The sequence below is a fragment of the Phyllobates terribilis genome, unplaced genomic scaffold (assembly GCF_046119375.1).
Source record: "Phyllobates terribilis strain yellow unplaced genomic scaffold, ASM4611937v1 Scaffold_3194__1_contigs__length_86768, whole genome shotgun sequence".
NCBI classification, from domain to species: domain Eukaryota; kingdom Metazoa; phylum Chordata; class Amphibia; order Anura; family Dendrobatidae; genus Phyllobates; species Phyllobates terribilis.
In genome coordinates, this window is record NW_027365948.1 from 60,284 (window position 1) to 82,310 (window position 22,027).

Genomic DNA, 22,027 nt, shown 5'->3' on the forward strand with positions numbered 1-22,027 from the left:
CGGTCACAGTTTGGTAACCGTGACAAGTTTGCCGTTGCAGGTTCCGGAACCGCAAAATTACTGTTGTTGCGGGTTGGAAAACCGTAATAATTTGAGCCTAAATAGTAAAAAAAATGAGCGTAAATAACCGCTGGATAAAATAAAACCTATTTGTATTCAAGAAATTTGTCCTAAAAATAACTATTTAACTACTCACTTTGGATAAAAATACATGTCATTTTAAAATATTTTTAAAAAAAATATAAATACATGTCATTTTATCATTTTTTTCTACTTTTACCATGTTTCTTCGTATGTAATTATGACACTAAAACTAATTTATTTTTCTAAATATTATTTTTTAAATCATTTCAATAGAATTATTTAAATATCATTTTTTTACCTTAATTTATATAAAATTTTGTTACCTCCAATATTGTATTCCACCAACAAAACTATTTTAATTACATTCCTTCGAAATGAAGAAAATATTATTCCAATCACTGTATCACTTTAATTGACCATGATGTTACCTTGTTTCCAAAAAGCCAAAGCTTTTAGAACATAGGACGAAACTAGAGGTCTGCTAGACCGGCCGGGAGAGAGTAGGGAGTAATAACATAGCAGTAAATAGTAATGCTCAACTTTCAATAGCCACCCTTTCAGATTTATCGAGCTGACGTGGCTACGTAACGGGGTCCACCTCTAGCCGTTTTGACTGAAATCTGTACAGTGGGCAGCTCGGTCATCGTCTTCGGGCAAGCCTACCCATATTATGACTACGTACTGTGACTCTGTAACTAGCCTTTTTACTCACGGAGTATCAACAAATACAGCCAGGATTAGTACACTACAGAGAGAAAAGTTTCTTAGCAGAGAGGATAGAAATGCCGGAGACAGGTCCGAACTAAACTTTGTATGTTTGACCAACGAGCTTTCTGGAGTGTTCGTTGTTTCAATTTTGGAGATCAGGATTTCGTGTGTCGTGTTTTTGAGAATGCGTGTTCGCCATTTCTAGGGTTGTGAGAGGGCCAGAGGCTTCCTCGTTTCTGTTATTGAATGCCGAGTTTGCGCCGTTGGATCTGAGGTGAATTCGATATGAGAGTCATTGGTGGGAAGAAGCTCATTACTTGGCTTTTTCTCTGCTGGTTGAATCTTGTTGTCGCTAATGTTGAAGGTATGTATATGCTGTTCTTAAGTTTGCCGACAATCTATAGATAATTGGAGATGGCGAAATCAGCTGGAAAAAAGTAGAAGCAGTAATTATTTACTAATGCTGCTGTTATGGGGTACTAATCATTCTGCTTCCTTGCAAGTAGGCAATTTGTAGTGCTGATAAAGTGTAATAATTTAATGGCTAATTTACTTTAGCAATTGAGAAATTGCTTACTTTGGATCTGCAGTTTCCGACTTAGCTTCTCTCAATTTTCTTTTGGGTTTGGTCCCTTTGGAATACATCAGTATAGCTTCTCAAATGCTTGATCTGCAATGTTGTTGATGTTCTATTCTTTTTCTTGATTCTTTCTGTGTAATGTTGCTGACTGTGCGTCTTTATTCATGCTCTTTACTACTACTTTGTTGAAATACTTACTGTATTTACAGAAAGCTGATTCTCATTACATTTTCTTGTATAAAATGTGAACAGGAGATGCTTTACACACATTGAGAACTAACTTGGAAGACCCTAATAATGTCTTACAGAGCTGGGATCCCACCCTTGTTAACCCGTGCACGTGGTTTCATGTTACGTGCAATACTGATAACAGTGTCATAAGAGTGTAAGCCATGAGTTTAAACCATATTTATACACCTCTCATTGTCACAATAGTTTGTCACTCTATTACTTATTGACTTATTGTTAAGAATGTCTAATATATAGTGTTTTTCCTTCTTATGTTTAGAGACCTCGGAAATGCAGCTTTGTCTGGCCAGCTAGTTCCTGATCTTGGCCTTCTTAAGAGTTTGCAGTATCTGTAAGTACTCCAGTGAAGTGTTGGTATTTGTAGCCAATCTTAAAAATCTCCATTTCTTATATTAGTATCACATTACAAAATCAAGTTTTAGTATATATCTAAGAAATATTAAGTATAGTAGCTCAAATAATTTTGTCACTCTTAAATTTGCATTCATTGTTTGTGCTAACATAAGTGTAGTGCCTTACTTTTTTAGTCTGACATCTATTCAAGCTGAATAGCAAACAGTGAGCAGAATCTTAAAATTTTAGAGCAATACTTTACCTATGAAAAGGTAATTGAAAAATCAGAGCCAATACTGTTTTTTACTATCCTCCAAATCAGTTTCATTCTCATTGCAGTTTCTCTTGAGTCATTCCTATCTGTTGCGGATTTAGATTAGCTTTCTGGTTTTTCTCTTTTTTTTAATTTGACTGTTTAAGCTTTTAGTCCTAGATTTATCTAGGAGTACTTATTTTACACGGTGTAATAACATTAATGTCTATGGCTAATGATTGCTTCTTCTTTAATGCAGGGAACTTTATAGTAATAACATTAGTGGTCCAATTCCCAGTGATCTGGGCAATCTGACTAATTTGGTGAGCTTGGATCTGTATCTAAACAGCTTCACAGGTTCAATTCCTGAGTCTCTAGGAAGGCTTTCCAAATTAAGATTCCTGTGAGTATCTCTAAACCTTTTTTTAAAATAATACAGTCTGGCAAGTATCAACCAAAACCTGATAAGATCATTTTTTTGTACTGTGGCTTGTGAATGGTGGCCGTTAGTGGTTAGGAAAATGAGGAAATTCTGTTATAACATAGATATTTGTTACACCCTTCAATCCAAAATAACTGTCTTTTTAGGGGCTTCAAAAAGATCCAAATTGTTAGTTGTTTAAGGAATTCAAGAAGAGAAATAAGTATAAAGTTTACATTTTCCAATGACATAAATTACAATAACTCTGTCCCTCTTTGATACTCCATTGGCTGGTGAAGTATCTACAACTTTGTTACGTGGGTTTGTCATTATAATTTTGTGTATTTTAAGGACTTATCAATCATTAGTTAAACACTTAAATTGGATCAGATGGAGTAGTAATTTATAGAACATATTTTTCCGTTCTAAATCATTAAGGAAGGGGAACAGGAAGTGAGGGTGATGGAAACAGAGTAAACATTGTTTTCTACCCATGGTCAATTTCTTTTGGCCTGCTAATTTTAATGCTTATTTAAAACTTTGATTATGTACTGGTCATAGTTATATGGAGGTGTAAATGCTTGGTAATTAATTTGTATAATATTTGTGTATTATTTCTGTGCAAGGATAGCCGATTGAACAACAACAGCTTTACTGGTCCTATCCCTATGTCATTAACGAATCTTACTTCACTGCAAGTCTTGTAAGTCTTTTGACTTTTCTTATTTTTACTCTATACTTTGTGCTTATCCTGATTTAGCTTAGCACAAGAACCTCTGAAGTGACTGACATTATATTGTTGTTTATAGGGATTTGTCAAATAACCACCTCTCTGGTGTTGTTCCAGACAATGGTTCTTTCTCCTTGTTCACACCAATCAGGTTCATGCAACTAACTCCTTTAGCTTTAAGGTTAATATACAAGATTTGTAACTGACAATCTTTTTTTAAGTGTAGCTTTGCCAATAATATAGATCTGTGTGGGCCAGTAACTGGACATCCGTGCCCAGGCTCTCCTCCGTTCTCCCCACCACCTCCATATATTCCACCACCAACTGTTCCAACCAGAGGTGATATTTTACTGTTACTTCATTCTTGTATCAGCTTGGTACTTATATCTATCCATTATGGTCTTATTTATATACTTTGTTTAGCTCATATACTAGTTTAACCCGCGATTTCCTCAATATTTTGTTTATTTTTTCTCCTTTTTTATTGAAATGAAATGATTTATAGATATGTTATAGTTATTAAATATACATAAATAAATTATGTTAGTAAAATATATATCGTATTGAGCCACAATATAAGTAACTTTTTCTCATAAATAGTAAACAGTGATTGTGTTTAAATAATCCTTTCCTTATTAATATGGTAGGTGGACTGAATTGAATAAAAGAATTACACTGTTTCCTTTTTATTAAGTCAGAGTATCCTAGTCATATAAACAGGTATATTATTTCTGCCACATGTCTGCCAAATTGGATGCCATGTGGCTATAGCCCGAAAGTAATGATGCTCGTTAAATCTGACACGTGTAAAAAGTCGCTGCCACATAAGCAGTTTTTCATTTTGATTTAGTATTGCATAGATAGATTATAGTCATTGCCCTCCTCAAATATGAAAGTGCTGTTTGGTAAGCTTGAAGCAACAACAAATTTTTTTCTGACTTGTATGTAAAGTGGCTAACTTTTATCTTAGCTGATCTGAATTTCTATATTTTTTCAGTGATATGGTTGACTACATTGAATACTGTCAGATCTTATTATAACCTTTTCTTATTTTGCATTTCAGGAAGTAATGGTGCAACAGGAGCAATTGCTGGAGGTGTAGCTGCAGCGGCGGCCTTATTGTTTGCCGCTCCCGCAATATTGTTTTTATGGTGGCGACGTAGAAGGCCAATAGAATATTTCTTTGATGTGCCCGGTTAGTTTGATCTCCTTACATACTTTCACTAAACAAGCAGTATATTTATATAGATGTATGATTTTACCAAATATAATTGTTTTGCAGCTGAGGAGGACCCAGAAGTACATCTTGGTCAACTCAAAAGATTCTCATTACGCGAACTACAGGTGGCGACCGATACTTTCAGCAACAAGAATATTCTTGGAAGGGGAGGATTTGGGAAAGTCTATAAAGGAAGACTTGCTGATGGTACTTTGGTTGCTGTAAAACGGCTTAAGGAAGAACGTACACCTGGCGGCGAGCTGCAATTTCAAACTGAAGTGGAAATGATAAGTATGGCTGTTCATCGTAATCTGCTTCGCCTACGTGGCTTTTGCATGACACCGTGTGAAAGACTGCTTGTTTATCCGTACATGGCAAATGGGAGCGTTGCTTCTTGTTTAAGAGGTATGTGACAATGAAAATCTGCACTTAATATTACATGTACTTTGATAGAACCCACATAAGGTCAGAATCTGATCTTAAGGAACCACTAATTGTCAGAATCTTACGATTAGGAATTTGAGGAGAATATCTGTTTTTGTGTATTCATTTTTAATAAAGAAGTCTGCTGCAAACCGACTTTAACAAGTAACAACAACTATAAAGGAAATGACAAGTAGTGCATGGAACCTAACTGACCCACTAACATTAACTGACCAGTAACTACTCCCTCCCTTCACTAAAGAATGTCATTTTAGCGTCTCATTTTTATCATTTTAGGTATTTAGGTAGTGAGTTCTGAGATTTGTTAGTTGAAAATTGTAAATTTTTACTCTTTCTATGCAAATTATCATTGTTGATTGGTTAAAAAATGAGGTGACTATGAATTCTAGAAAAATGTAGTAAGAATATAGGGTAATTATTGAATTCCTTAGTTCTTGTGCTAAAATGATATTATTTGATGAGCAAAGGTAGTATCCCTTTTAGAAGATGATCGCCTTTTTTTATTATTTGTGCTTTTTCGTATCTTTTTCCTCTTAACTTGCCTTTTAGTAACTCTTGTTGGTCTTTCAATGAAACATTCTCTCGAATTGCGCTAGGCAGGAACATACTTGGTAGATTTTTGTTGTAATGAATTAGCCATTAGTCTGCCCACTAATAAATAGAGAAACCAAATTAATAATAATACTGATCTGCTGGAATTCTAGAAACTAATTGATCTCTAGAGATGTGGAACCCTCCATATATACTTTCCAAAATGAATTTTATAACTAGAATCCACATTTCTCTCACTCATTTTCATCTAAAAACTATGTTTTTAGAGCGGCCACTTAATGAGCCACCCCTTGAATGGCCAATGCGAAAGCGGATAGCTCTTGGGTCAGCAAGAGGGCTCTCATATTTACACGACCACTGTGATCCAAAGATTATTCATCGTGATGTGAAGGCTGCAAACATATTATTGGACGAAGATTTTGAGGCTGTTGTTGGGGATTTCGGTTTGGCTAAACTTATGGACTACAAAGACACTCATGTCACCACTGCTGTGCGTGGAACAATTGGACACATAGCTCCTGAATATTTGTCCACCGGAAAATCTTCAGAAAAAACTGATGTGTTTGGATATGGAATAATGCTGTTAGAGTTGATAACTGGACAGAGGGCCTTTGATCTTGCTAGACTTGCAAATGATGATGATGTTATGCTCCTAGATTGGGTATGTGCTTGTTTCCTTATCTAATTCCATTTTTTCCCTCTCAATTTTAACATATACCACTGATTTGAACCAATAGATAGAGAGATTATAGTCAATAAAACCAAATTTTGATAAAAATTTGAATGGAGTATATGTGGTAAGTTGCTTTGAAGTCCTATAACGAAAAGCAGTATTCGTGAACAAATTTTGAAGACTTAAATGACATTCTTTAGAGAAAAGAGATATGTAACTTAGCATGGTTCTTTGGTATAACTATGAATCCTTATCTGTTCTCTTTGCCTTTATGTTTATTTGGTCTTTTGGAAACATCCTCTCAACTTAGCTGTGCAGTTTGTTTAAATGTGCTGTTTGTTTTCTATCAGGTCAAGGGTCTTTTGATTTTTTATATTAAAATGAGACCGATCATTAAGTCTTGACTTGCATAGAGAAAGAAAAATATGATTTGTTCGCCTAGAATACAATCAAGTAAAGAATTTTACAGCGAAGTAACCCTAAATATGCAAAAACTTTACAGTCGAACCTTGCTACCCAGATTATGAATGTTTAAATCGTGAACATAGTGTATGAATTCGTGAATCTACTAGAAAAACAGAAAGTGACGAAAAACTGATGCGGTGATAATTTTGTAAATAACTCGAAATTTCTTTTTTCCACTCATTTTAGTTCCTAGTTTAACGCGAGGTTCAGCTGCGAAGTTTTTGCATTTTAAAATCTAATTTCAGCGAACCTAATTCTAATTTTATGTTGTTTGTCTTGTCTCTCAGGTCAAGGGTCTATTGAAGGAGAAGAAGCTTGAAATGCTAGTGGACCCTGATCTAAAAACCAACTATATAGATTCAGAAGTAGAACAGTTAATCCAAGTAGCACTTCTCTGCACTCAGAGCTCACCAATGGACAGACCTAAAATGTCAGAGGTAGTAAGAATGCTTGAGGGAGACGGTTTAGCTGAGAGGTGGGATGAATGGCAGAAAGGCGAAATTATTCGTCAGGATCTGGATTTATCAGCACATCTTAACTCAGATTGGATTGTTGATTCCACTTATGATCTACATGCAGTGGAGTTGTCTGGACCTAGATGATTTCAGTGACCAAAATCTGACACTTTTTTTCCCTTTGGTTCATAGCTTTTACATGGTTTGTCTGTTTGTTCATATGAATCTCTAATGGAAGTTGTATTTTGCTTGCAGATGTTGATCAGATTATGGTTAGGTTTAGGTGTTGAGAGTAGAAGCAGTCCCCACTAATCAGCTACTAATTTTGTGATGTAATTTATTGGTGTCAAATGAACTAGGTTACAAGTGATTGTTTATCTAAATAGTCATTAGAAAAGTTATCATATGTGGTTCTGGTTCATTTCGTGCTTCATTTTTATTAGGTACTCTGGATATGGTGATCTTTTGGCAAGATACTCATGAAAGGTATAAATGGTTATGTTTTATATTTACACGGTTAATATCAGGATCTCATCTAATTCGACAAAAACTCTTCATCATTCGAATGGATGCTTCATAATGTCATATTCTATAAAAAAATATGATGCATAATCTGTTCATGCTCGCTTCTTTTCAAGATAAGTCAAGACAATTGCTTATCTTTTCTTCACCTTTTTCCCGAATATGGTAATGTATTTAGAATCAATTTTGATGACTCGATTTATATAAGTTTCATTATCAGAGATTCGGTCCATGATTACAAAACAACAACCAATATCTGCTCTGGGAAACCAACTGTAGAGTCCTCGGATTTGAAAGCTTGGCTGCCACCGCTTTTAGGGACTGTCAAGATTAATTCCGACCTTTCCGATCTCGGTAATGGCAGGTTTGGACTTGGTTTCGTTATTCGTAATGCAGCCTCGGATGTGGTATATGTGGGTGTTAAGCGCATTTTCATGTCCGACTCAGTAATGCTTGGGGAAGGACTCGCTCTTTTGTTCGGTTTGACTACGGCATATGCTATGGGCTACAGTTCAGTGGAGGCCGAATCAGATTCTCTCGGTCTCATTAACGCTTTGAAGAGTACGTCCCGAGTTTTCATACATGACTAGTGTGATATCCGATATCCGTTTAGCTAAAGAAAAGTTCTTAGCTTGTTTATTTGTACATGTTCCTAGACGTTGTAATACTGTAGCTCATCTAGCAGTGCGTCTAAATCCCCCTAATGGTGTATCTATTATCTATTGTAATGACTTTTCACAGAGTATTCTTGCTTTGGCGGACATCGATCGGTAATATATTTGGCGGTAGTTGGGTTTCAAAAAAAAAATAACAAGATCCTTTTCTCTCTTGTATGTGTATTCATGATTGTCCTAATCCACAAGCTGAATCCATGACCGCCATAGCTTGCATACGTAGTGCTTCTCACTTTAACACTGAATGAGTTGCTATCGAAAGATACAATTTAACTCTTATCAATGCTATCACGCGTATCTAACACGTGCCGTCGATGATTTCTGCTCAAGTAAGTGATATGCAACACTTGTTCAATAAATTTATTGATTTTCACGTGATGCTAATTGAATGTAATCATGTGACAGAATTCTTCACTACTTTGAATGGATCATAGATATACTTGCCTCAATACCTTCTACAACTCCATGACTCTTTGTAACTTGATGATTTTATCAGACTGATCAAAACTTTCAACGACACAGACCCTCGGAAAATAGTTAAGAAGATCATCTCGAATTACACATGAACCATTTCATTTTCTAATTACCCATTCTAATGTGTTGTGCCTCCTATCAAAAGAAGAACTCGGTTCCGGTGCAAACTACTACTAACGTGTAAAATGCGAACTAGTCCGGTCCGTCCACGTGTCTTCCATCCAACTGCCTATATTAAACGCGTGTAGCGCGTTTAATAAAAGTAGAATTCCAATCGTTTAAACTCACACTGTATAACATGCAAACGAAATCATTACATTCTAGTGCCAAAAACCTAGTTTTTTCTCTCTGAATCGACACCTTCTCTTCCCCAAATCATCTATAAAAACGCAACGAAGGATTTTAATCTTCTCTTCGAACAACCGCGACTCCATCTTCAGAGGTTTCGAAGTTGAGGAAACAAGGTATTTTAAAATCATCGATACTTCATCTCTGTTTCTTAAGTCGTTAACATGCGTTAACTTTTTCATTAGGTTTATTTGCCTTTACATCATTCGAACGAGTAAAAAAATGTCAACAAGTAGTGGCGACGATGATTCTGGTACTAATGCAGGTACCTTGATGTATTTTGATAGTTAATTTCTAGTTTTTAGACTAACATTTACTAATTTAGGGGTTTGTTATTTTGTTTTGCAACAGAATTGAGAACAAAGGAGAGACACGACATTGTACACTTAGATAAATCCCTAACAAGTATAAAAAGGGTGGAATGATAGGAGAAAAATGCAAACCTTTAGGTTTTCGTTACCAATTATGCATGTTGATTGTTGGAAAATGCACTGTGATTGACATAAAAATGCAACAGAACAACCAGGAGGATTGATTCTAAAAAAATGCATTGCACTTTAGATTTCCCCCAGATTGACATGCATTTTTCCCGGATTGACATGCATTTTACCCCGATTGACATGCATTTTTCCCATATTGACATGCATTTTCGCCGTATTGACATGCATTTTTTCCCGGATTGACATGCATTTTTTGAGGATTACGCAAAACAAACAGATAAGTTGCAAATGAGTGAAGTGGACCTGGCATGATAAAGTATTATTTATTCCTTGATTTTTATCAATTATTCATTGTGTAAAAAACAGTTATTATATATTTTTATCTTAAAATACAGTTTGTATTCCCCATATGGAAATCTGAACACTATTACATCATCGCCTTCAATGTGAAGAACCCAAGAATTGATATTATTGATAATTCGAGGAAAGGTAGATTTGCAGAAAATTATTTAAATGTTCCTGGAGATATGGTAATGTTTGTTGAAATGATACTTACTATTCTTATGAGAAAAATCATACTAAATATGTAATGTTTGTTGCAGAGGAAGTTTTTTATTGCACTGCTGGAGAAAAATGGATTAGAGGACAAAGATGCACCTTTTTATAATGAGAATAATGTACCTGTTGTAAGGCTGCAAATGCCTTGGAGAGATGTAACCAACAACGTTGATTGTGGTGTATTTGTCATGCGACATATGGAAACCTACTTCGGAAATGGTTTGGAGGATTGGGATTCTGGGCTTAACCTCGGTGATCATGAACAGATGCAGAACTTGAGGGTCAAGTATTGCTACACCATTATAGAGAGTCAGTTTAATGAAGTGAAGACGAATGTCCATACAATGATGGCTCCTCCTAGACCCAAGAGAAAATGAGTAGTTGATGTTGCTTAGAACAATTGTGGGTGTTTTGTAGACTGATGTAATTTTGGATAGTATTGCTACTTTGGATATTGATGTAATGTAGGTGTAACTTGGAAAGTGTTGGGAATTGTTCTACTATGTGTACTTCAGGTGTACATTAAAACAGAGTAAAAATGCATGTCAATTTGGTAATAGTGCATTTGATTCTGGTAAAAATGCATGGTAAAAAATCTTTGTTTGGACAAGACTACACGTCGATTGTGTTGGGAATTGTTCTACTATGTGTACTTCAGGTGTACATTAAAACAGAGTAAAAATGCATGTCAATTTGATAATAGTACATTTGAATCTGGTAAAAATGCATGGTATGTTTGGACAAAGACTACACGTCGATTGTGTTGGGAATTGTTCTACTATGTGTACTTCAGGTGTACATTAAAACAGAGTAAATATGCATGTCAATTTGGTAATAGTGCATTGGAATCTGGTAAAAATGCATGGTATGTTTGGACAAGACTACACGTCAATTGTGTTGGGAATTGTTCTACTATGTGTACTTCAGGTGTACATTAAAACAGAGTAAAAATGCATGTCAATTTGGTAATAGTGCATTTGAATCTGGTAAAAATGCATGGTAAAAAATCATTGTTTGGACAAGACTGGACGTCGATTGTATACGTAAAAAAAGGAGTGCAAATGAATTCATTAACATGAACTGTATGTTGAGCACAAAATATTTATATTAAAAATTGTATGTTCACACACAAAATAGTTCTAGGCATGACAAATTTTTATATTCAATGAAGCAAAACTATTTATATTGGAAACTATTAGTTTTGATTCTCTTGCTTGCAAGTTCTAGAGTTGTGTCCAGGTTTTCCACATGATGTGCATAACCTCTTCTGCTTTGCTCTTGAGACCTGAAATCCACATAATGCACATCAATGGAGATATAATGCATATCAATGGAGATATAATGCACGTCAATGGAGATATAATGCACATCAATGGCGATATAATGCACATCAATGGAGGATATAATGCATGTCAATGGTAAAAATATAATGCACGTCAATGAAACATAATGCACGTGGAAGGAGATATAATTCACATAAATGAGGATATAATGCACGTCAATGATGATATAATGCACGTCAATGAGGATATAATGCACGCAAATGAAAGAAAATAATGCATGTCAATAACAAATAAAAATGAACTTCAATGATTTAAAAAAGTGAATCACCTAAGGGTTTCTGCAATACCCTTTAGACGTTTTAGGGGTGGTCTTTCCTTGTTCTTTGACTGTGGAGGTGGGTGGAATTTTCTAATTCTTCAGGTATAGGACCAATAAAGTTCTCTATTCTGCTTAAAGGTCTGTTCAAACCTGATGAAGTAGAAAGTCGCTGCAAATACTGATCTTTTTTCATTTTCAAACACATTGTAGACATGCTTCATAGCATCAATATCATTTTCAATGATATTAACAAAGCTATGCATTTCAGCTAGAAGCTTGTTGCTTAGAGACTTCTTTCATCAAATTTCAACTCTTGAGTGTACAATGAGCCATCAAGATTGAATGTCGGCTTCAAGGTTGACTTCTTTGTCCAATGACACGAAATGTACTTCTCAGGTAGTGCATCTAAACGGTCTGCTTTAAAAGCAAAAAACATGTGACCACATGGGAGGTCGGTGTTCATGAATTTTTTGCATGAACAAGAAAATTCATTGAGGGACTTATTATGCTTGACGATGTATTCTTTGTCACCACTAGAAGTGACGTATATATGATTGACATCATCATTTTTCTCAAAATTTGAAAAGCCACATCTGAATGCAGCTTCACATATCTCGTTTTGCAACTCATGGAACATGTTCAAAGTAAACAACGATGCACATTGCACCTCAATCGACAAACTAGTTTTCAATATCGAGGTGCAAGTAGATGAATCTAGGTCCAACTTATTCTGGTTGTAGCGCTGAGAATCAATTGCATTTCCAAATTGCATCATGCACACAACCAGGGTTGATGATCCCCCAATAAAGTTGACAAAGAAATTATTCTGGCTTTCTGATCTTGAGGTTGTCCGTAACAAACCACCCCTTTTTACGTCTTGGAAGTATGCAGGATCCAATAATGACGAAGATCAAACATGGCTTCAAGCCAGCTATTTCCCTCAAGGTGGAAAATCAGTGATGATTGAATTCCAAGAAGACTCAAAATCATGCTGGTTCAACTCATTACTCCATACTACTGCATTGAACCTTTTTCCTGAAATCCTCTTGTTCAGATGCATCAACTTTAACTTTCACTGGAACTTTGAACATGATGTGCCACATACAGAACCGATAAACAACAGTAGTAATCACAGATTGAACAGCGGATTTTACGGATGTATCTTGATCAGTTAGGATAATGAAAGTTCACGGTCCATTGATTTCCTTAAAATTCTCGAACACCATACATAAGAGGGGATGTCTTCATGCAATAACAAGCCAAACGCAAAGGTGATTGAGCGCTTGTTATTATCAATACCAGTAAAAGGGACAAAACCATGTCATACCTGCACAGAAAAACGTAAAAAAAGTAAATGAGAAACAAATTGGAAGGGGATACAAGAAATACAACCCAGTGCACAAAATGCATGTCAATGAACAATAATTGCAACTCAATGAACAATAATTGCAACTCAATGCATGTCAATGAACAATAAATGCAACTCAATGCACAAAAAATGCACCTATATCAAAATAGAAAATGTGCTAAGTGAAATCATCTGTGGATTTGTATGTAGCATCAGCTGAGACAACATCACAAAAATAGGATAAACTCTTTCTAGCATAAGGATCAGCCCAAAAAAGTCTCACTAGACGATTTTCATTATCAAGATGGGTAGGAAAAATGGAATGCGTCACACATCTCCTTCTTACGGTATAAGGTGTCAATTACCATCTGAGCGTCACACCCAAACATATATGCGTTCAAATCCCTGCTAAAATTCTTAAAATCAACGATAGTTGCGCCACATTAGAGTATGATCCTACTGAGTTCTTATACAACTTATACGTTTGCTTGTACCAATGTTTGATTTCAAACATGTGATTCTGAAATCTTGGTGGAAAGGAGGAAGTTTCCGGTTATTCTTTCAAAAATTGCTTTTGTTGTTCAGTAACCATGCGGTGTGTGTACGCTCTACAAATCTGTGAACAACATAACCCTTCTTCTGCGCAGCATACGTAAACGTTACTTTAGCCTTACAATTACACCTATTTGTTACCCTCCTCCTCTTGTGTTCAGACCTACTAATGCGCAAAGATTTTAACTCCTTGCCTATTACACAGAAATATCTCCTCAATGGCATGTTTGATCCATCAGATCATTTTGTAAGCGTACCTTTCCGTACACCAAAACCACAATATTCTGCGTAGTTTTGATAGAATTAGAGCAGCATCAGATAGAGATGGAAGAATTGTCCGACAAAAGACTTCATGTCAACTACACAATTTGAAATGTAATATAACGAGCCTCCAGGAGAAACCTCAACAACTTCTTGAATATCTTGCTCAGATTCATCTATAAAAAAATAATTTGCATTGTATTAGATTAAACGCATTTCAACACAAAATGCATGTCAATTAGTAACAAAAATGCATTATGATTGCCCAAAACTGCACTGTAATTGACAAAAAAATGCACTGTAATTGACAAACAATGCAAGAGAATAACAAAAATGAGTGTCCAACAAAAAAAGCTTGATGTCAACTTTCTTGCTCATTCAACACGTTCACCACAAAAATACATGTCAGATGCCAGCACGTTCACCAAAAGAATGCATTGTGATTGACAAAAACTGCACTTTGATTGACAAAAAATGCAAGAGAAGAAAAATGGATATAATTTAGGGACACAAATGCAACACATACAACAGAAGATGCACTATAATTGAGAAAGAAATGCACTTGTAATTGACAAATAATGCAAGATAAACAAAAAATGAATGTCCAACAAAAAAAAAGCTTGATGTCAACTAGCGTGCTCAGATTTAGGAACAATGCAACACCAAAATGCATGTCTGATGCTTTCAATTTTTATTCTTCATTGTTTCGAGAAACCTACATCCATATAGAGAAAAGAGAAACACAAAAAGAAACACAATGACAGTGCATCCATAGCGAACAAACCTGCATCCATATAGAGAAAAGAGAGGAGAAAGTAACGCACAACATGCATCCATGACGAAACCACATAGAGGCAAAACACACATAGAGAGAAAAACATGAAAAAGTGACGAACAACCTCCATCCATGGTGAAAATAGAGAAAAAGTAACACAATGACGACGAGGAATAAAAATTGCGAGGGACAACAACGAAGAGATCAACCAACCTGCATCCCATGACGGCGAAAAAATCGCGATGGAGAAGAACGAAGCGATGAGGATTAGGGAAGAAGAAATCTAACAGAAAAAGTGTCAGGCGCATACGCCATTTAAAAAAGACGAGTTGATCTGGATCGTCCGTTTGAACTAGATCGGACGATATGGAGTCATTCGCATTTTACATCTTAAGTGGCTTACACACCTTACACTTTTCCTAAAAAAAAAATGTTATTATCTCAAAACTATAATTAGGGATAAGTAAAAGTTTAATTAGTACACGAAACCTATAATTGGAGGAGAGGTAGACAAGGAACAAGTAGTTTTGAATCTCAAAGCTTCCATTCAGTAGAAGTAGAACCCATGGTTTTGGATGTTGGGAAGAAGCAGCCCATCCTTGTACGTCTTCTTCAGAAGTATTTCCTCCATTACCGCCTCCTCCAACCAATCTGTGCGTTCTCTCTGCGAAAATGGCCTCATTTCAGAAGCACTCTCGCTCTTCTACTCCCTCGAAACCTCATCCTTCGACGCTCCGACGTACCTAGCCTTATTTCACGCCTGCGCCCGCCACCGCCAGCTCCGCCTCGGCGATGCTCTTCATCGCCACCTGCTTGATCGCCACCCCGACCGCCCTCCCAACCTCGTCCTTGACAATCACATCGTTAACATGTACGCGAAATGCGGTCCACTTGGAATACGCACACCAACTGTTTGATCAAATGCCTAACAGAAACATTGTCTCTTGGACGGCACTTGTTTCCGGGTACGGCAGTTTGATCGTCCTGTTGAGTGTTTTAGGTCTTCGCTGACATGCTTGCTCATTTCCGTCCTACTGATTTTGCCTACGCTAGTGTGCTTAGTTCTTGTGGGTATGTTGAGGGTCGACAAGTCCATTCTCTTGCTCTCAAAACTGGATTTGATGCATATCTCTATGTCGCTAATGCCCTAATTGCTATGTACTCGAAGAATTTTGACCACTCTGACCAGAAAAATGAGGCCTTGGCTGTGTTTCAAACCATGAAATTCCATGATCTTGTCTCTTGGAATTCACTGATTGAAGGGTTTGGATCTCGTGGTCAGTGGACACAAGCTATAGGACTCTTTACTCAAATGCATAGAAATGGTATTGGTTTTTGTCGTGCACACTTTTAAGCACAATCTCTTCTCTATCCTCCATTGATACTGATGCTGTTGCATTAGGCCTTAAATATTGTTATCAGTTACACTGTCTCTCTATCAGAACTGGGCTCATTAGAGAAGTTGAAGTCTCCACTGTCTTAATGAAAGCCTACTCAAACCTCTCAGGCAACTTATATGATTGCTACAGAATATTTACAGACACTGGAAATCTCCGTGATATTGTTGTATGGACCGAAATTATAGGTACACTAGCCTCTCAAGATCCTCAGAAAGCTCTATCACTTTTTTATCAATTGAATCAACAGGGATTTCCATCTGACAGGTTTGCTACTTTTAAGCGCTTTGAAGGCTTGTGCTAGCCTTATGGATGATTTATACACTTCATCTATTCATTCACTTGTAATCAAATCTGGATTTGAGTGTGACATTTTACTTGCAAACGCCTTGATTCATGCTTATTCTAGATGCGGCTCCTAATTATGTCCAAGCAAGTTTTGATGAGATGGGCATGAGAGATACTGTCTCCTGAACTCACTTTTGAAAAGCTTATGCATTACATGGTGAATCTAGTAAATCATTGGAGCTTTTTGCAAAGATGAATGTGCAGCCTGATGCGTCAACTTTTGTCTCAATCCTTGCTGTTGTAGTCATGCTGGAATGGTGGAGGAAGGTGCTAAGATTTTCGATGAAATGACTCAGAAATATGGAATTTACCTGAAATTGATCATTATGCTTGTATGGTTGATCTATATGGACGAGTTGGACTTATTCAGGAGGCTGAGAAATTTGTAAAAACTATGCCAATGGGAGCCTGACGCTGTAGTGTGGATATCGTTGCTTGGTGCTTGTCAGAAGCACAATGAAAAACGGTTGGCGAAGATAGCTTCTGATAAACTGAGGGAGCTTGATCCTGATAACACTCCTTGGGTTATGTTTTAATGGCGAATATTTATTTTTCAGAGGGTAGTTTAGTGAAGCATTGGTTATGAGGAAAGAGATGAGAGGGTCAAGAGTGAGAAAGAATCCTGTTTGGAGTTGGATTGGAGGTTGAAGATCTATAAACTCTAAAGAATGATCAAATTTCTTTCAAAGGTAAGAATTTGATTTCAGTTTTGTATTTGATGATTGTGCTCTCCAGCCATAATTATAAATTATAATAGACTAGGACATTGATCTTTTTGTATCCATTTTCTATTCTATTATCATTCAATGTCGAGTATTTAACATACTGTAGTTCCTAAAAACATAGTCTGATCTTGCAAGAATGCTTCTTTTATCAGATGTATGTTCTTTCCTATTTTTAACAGTTTTTAAAAACAAAATGGAAAGAAATTGGATTATTTAGATCGAGAAGCGGATTAATGGGCAACGGAACGCTGGTTCTTCTCGTACTTGTAGAATTCATTAAATTAGAGATAAAATAAACTAATAATTTGTGTAGCCTAGCATCACGATCAAACATATTTAATGGTGTAAAATGTGAACTGATTTAACTAAAATAGTGTTATATATCTGAACCTAGAGCACTAATTCGTGAACATAGGAAAGTCACCGCATTAGATTTAAAACCGTTGCATTAGGTTCGCGAATTAGTACTTTAGATTCACATACAACATAGTGAACTTCACCTATAAAGCATGTTCGTATTCGTATCATAAGATATGTTTTTACTGAAATTTCCTGTAAATTAGATCTAATACTTCTATTCAAATGTCATTTGACTAGCTATAGGAGAGATGGTACTTGAACTCTATTTTTCATGCTTAAGAGAATACATCATTTCAAATACAATATCCATTTCCTTAGAACTAGAAGATAAAGCTAATATCAAGGTCTAATTAAAATTGTGCTGCATTTGAGGGATTCATTAGTCTTCTTAAGATTTGAGACACTAGCACGAAGCTACGGAAGTCCAAACTTGATTCTTATCCGGTTTTTGTTTATTTGTTGCGGTACATCTGTAACTGTAAGAAGAAGTCATATGTTTGTATAATAAAACTACATGATAAAAATAAATGATAATTTGTAGATATCAATTTCTGGTACGATAATTGAATTCCAAATATTAATATTAAACAATTTTTTAATCCAGCTCGCCATGATATCAATATGAAAGTTTCTGAATTTATAACACCTACTAAACAATGAGACCCAATCAAGCTAGCTACAATTCTTCCTATTAATATTGTCAATCAAATTGTAAAAATCTTTATTCCTTCCTCAGATATAGAAGATTAACTTATTTGAAACCTTTCTAGCTCGGGCGAATTTAGTACCAAATCAGCTATCGAGCTTACTAAGAATCATTGTTCAAATTCAAACACTACTATTTTTACAAAAATGTGGAATCTCAACATTCCTCCCAAAATTAAAATTTTCATATGGAAAGCTTTATCTGACTGCTTACCAACTACGGAAAGATTGAATAGATATTTTAACAGAGTTCCAAACCACTGTACGCCGTGCAATGGTCAATTGAAAACTACCGCACATTTTTTCTTTGAATGTCCGTGTACCATTAAGATGATCCATTCTCTTGAGCTAAGATTAGGCAAAACTATCAACTATAGACACACGGGTAATTTCATTAATGACTTTGAGTACTTCTTCAACAACAATAATAACATAGATATAATCTTCTTTCTTTGACATGAGCTTTGGAAACATAGAAATAAAATGATTTTTCATAATTCTATTATCCCTAAAACTTCTCCAATTGATTTGGCTTCTATCTCATTTCATTCCTAGACAGCTTCTAAAGAATTCAACTCAATTAAACATAGTGGCAAGAATAAAAATAATAGTAATCATAATCCTTCTAATTACAAGAAAAGGGAAAATAGTACTAACTGGAAAAACCTCCTATTGGGTGGTTTAAAATAAATTTTGATGCTTCCTACTATCCTAAGGGAGATGGTATATTGACAACATAATCCGTGATCACAATGGTAAAAATATTAAAATACATCATAATAGGATTAATGTAGCATCAGCCATACAAGGTGAGGCCATGGCAGCTAGAGAAGGGATTAAGTAGCTAGGGATCTAAATCTGCTAAATATTATTATTGAAGGGGATAATTTAACTGTAATCAGTGCGATCCGCAAAATTTGGCAGGTACCATGGTGCATCAAGAATATTGTTGAGGATATTCACGACGATCTTCAGTTCTTCAAGGAAACTAAGACTTTCCACTGCTTCAGAGAAAATAACAAGGCTGCGGATATGCTTGCTTCCAAGGAAGTCGAGAATATAGATATAGTATGATGAGGTAACTTATGTAATAATATGTAATGTACCTGATACTTATATCAGGACTCTACGAGAAAGGTTGCGTTTTATCGCAACCTTTGCTCCTTAGTTTTCTTTCATCTTTTGTAAGCATTATCATTTATCATAGTGCGAGATTGCCTCCAGGTTAGGGAGGATTCCCTTTGTTTGACCTTAATAAAAAAAAGATAATTTGTGGATTGTGCATATTAATATATGATACACGATATGTTTGGATTGGAAGTAATGAATATGTTAAACTACCTGGAGATAGCTCAAGACTTGGCTTATAGTCAGATGTTCATTCCTCAGCACCCTCCAATTTTGAGTTCCGTAGCCACTATGTAAAGATGAAGAAATTTAGATGTCACTCCATTTTTCAGTTTAGTTAGTACAATGTGTATAATATAGTGTCTAAAATAAAGGGTTATTATCAAATGTGTAGTTGCCTTAACATGAGTAGGTGAGTACATATTAGAGCCGTTGATCTTGTTTGATCTAACGTCCAGTAATTATTATCAGTTTTTTAAAAAAACTGACATGGAGGGGTATTTTATGACTTTCCCCTAGTTTTATATTTGAAGCCCGAACATCTCCTCTGTTCCGACCTTGCTCTTGTTGTCCATGGTGACTCCAGATGTGCAATCTGCGATGCATAGAGTCATCTTCACCTCCTTGTCTGAAGCCTCTCCTTCGTCCTCTCAGTCCCTCTAAGCATTCTACTGGTGAATACTCCCAGCTTCCGTAATGGCGGACACCCAACGAGTCGTGACACCAACATCCACGGTCATTTGTCCATGTCATCTCCACATCCTTCGACATGAGCTCTCCCTTGCAACGATGACAAAATCTCTGATAACGATGCTTATCACGACAACTGCTCTAGGTTTCCGATGAAACAATCTCCGCGTTGATGTAGATGAAAGTGTCTTATGCGGTTGGTCTATAGTAATGCTGAACAATCATCTAATTACTATTTAAACTAATTGATTTCCTAATTGAAACATGTATCAAAACTATACATGTTTGATGAAAATTGGCATTGATCCTCCTTCAAGTGTGCACTCTATATGTTCGATGAAATGCTTCACCTATAATTTTCCTATTTTTTGTACAATCATGCTTCACCAGTGGTGGGATTGGTCAAGCTGATGAACAGAAGCAGTGAAGCCTCAAGAAGACGAGGAAAAGGAAGAAAGAAGGGACATTGTCAAGGGTGATGACAATCAAGAGAACTTGTTTGCTTGGTGCAGTTTTCCAATGAACTTACATTATCCTCTTCATAATCTATGCTGAGAAGACAAAGAAGGTAGCTATGATTAAAAATTATATTGATCTGCATTGTACAATATGAAGTGAATGGAGAAGCAATAGAATGTGAGCTTGTTTGCTTGTTGCAGATTAAGATGATTGGATTGTTGGTAGGAGTTTTTGCTATGTTTGCTGAAGGTTCAGGTCAGGGTCCTGTAAAGAATGGTGATTACGGTTCATACTGGGAGCAGATCAGAAGGCTAGACGAGAGTGTTAAACACGTGTCCATCTCCAAGGACTGTATGATAGTGGAAACAGGCTAATGAGATGATTAGATCTCGTTTTTTGCATTACAAGTCAAAGTACATGATATAGTTGAAGTACCACTAGCTACAAATGGTGATGAAGTTATAACTTTGCCTCTGAGCAAACAGAAGGGGAAGTTAAGTACTGAAGATGATTTCTATCCAGTGATGCTTAATGCAATTGAAGCTGTCATTTTCAGATGACGTAGATAAGAAATTTTAGATTAGAGGATAATTATGTCTCTAGATATGGATACTACATACTCGAAACCACAAAATGGATTGGATATAGAAAACTAAGTGATTGTTCTATGTTAAGCCACGTGAACACTTCCTCTCATTAAACTTGATCCCTTAATTTTGCTTGCACATGAATTATCTATTCACTGTTTTTCTTTACTGTTTTAGATGCATCTTCTTTAACCAATTTCTCAACTGATGCCTATATTATTTGCAGTAATTTCTCCCTTCTTAATATCAACATGTTTTTGTGTGAACAGATGTACATTAGCTATTCTAGTTATCATGTGCAGGTACATTGACTTGTCAAACTTAGGAATGTTTGGAGTGGACAGATTTGATGCCATTCTACCTCCAGGACAGGTTAATATACACTACAATGTACATCAAATAAGATTGATATTTGTTTAACAAGGAAAGAGAATGTAAAACCTAGCTCCCTTTTCTTATTTGGTTCCGGACTAAGAGCTTAAGTTGCAAGAAATTTTGTAAGAGCATCAGTAATGTAGTCAAACAGTTCATGGAGTACTCTTTTAAGCAGCTTGTGAAACAAGCAATAATGCCTCGTGTGCACAGCTTGGCACTTCGTTATCGCATGTACTTGATTCTACAAGCTTGAAATATTATTTTAATGCTGGAATATTATATAATGTTAAGGATCCGTATCGCATTAAATTGAGTAATTTGGAATTCAACTTGGCACTTGTACATATGTGGAACTACTTGTTTAATTGCTAGATGTTTTTTTGTGAACACATCGTCTATTATGAATTATAGATGTAAATTTTGTGCAGATCGAAGTATTTTATACATTCATCTTTTGAGGACCTTTTTTGCATGGTATGAACCTTCAATACATATTTATGAACCTCCAATACAAATTTATGAACCTTCAATAA

General features: G+C 35.8%; 2 protein-coding genes across 2 annotated transcripts; both read left to right on the forward strand.

The window, feature by feature from the left end:
• The first annotated feature begins 1,077 nt into the window (after window positions 1–1,077).
• Window positions 1,078–7,313, forward strand: LOC141247622 (uncharacterized). Its single transcript, XM_073669244.1, has 11 exons — window positions 1,078–1,156; window positions 1,625–1,757; window positions 1,881–1,952; window positions 2,467–2,610; window positions 3,260–3,331; window positions 3,438–3,509; window positions 3,585–3,697; window positions 4,422–4,553; window positions 4,641–4,982; window positions 5,840–6,234; window positions 6,999–7,313. Exons 1-11 carry the CDS (start codon window positions 1,078–1,080, stop codon window positions 7,311–7,313), a joined length of 1,869 nt encoding a protein of 622 aa, XP_073525345.1.
• A 7,982-nt stretch (window positions 7,314–15,295) lies between these two features.
• On the forward strand, window positions 15,296–17,113 carry LOC141247623 (uncharacterized). The gene is given in 11 exon segments (XM_073669245.1): window positions 15,296–15,607; window positions 15,609–15,712; window positions 15,714–16,054; window positions 16,057–16,399; window positions 16,401–16,535; window positions 16,537–16,700; window positions 16,703–16,771; window positions 16,774–16,868; window positions 16,870–16,980; window positions 16,983–17,025; window positions 17,028–17,113. Coding segments are annotated over 11 exon segments (1,803 nt in total).
• Window positions 17,114–22,027: the final 4,914 nt, after the last annotated feature.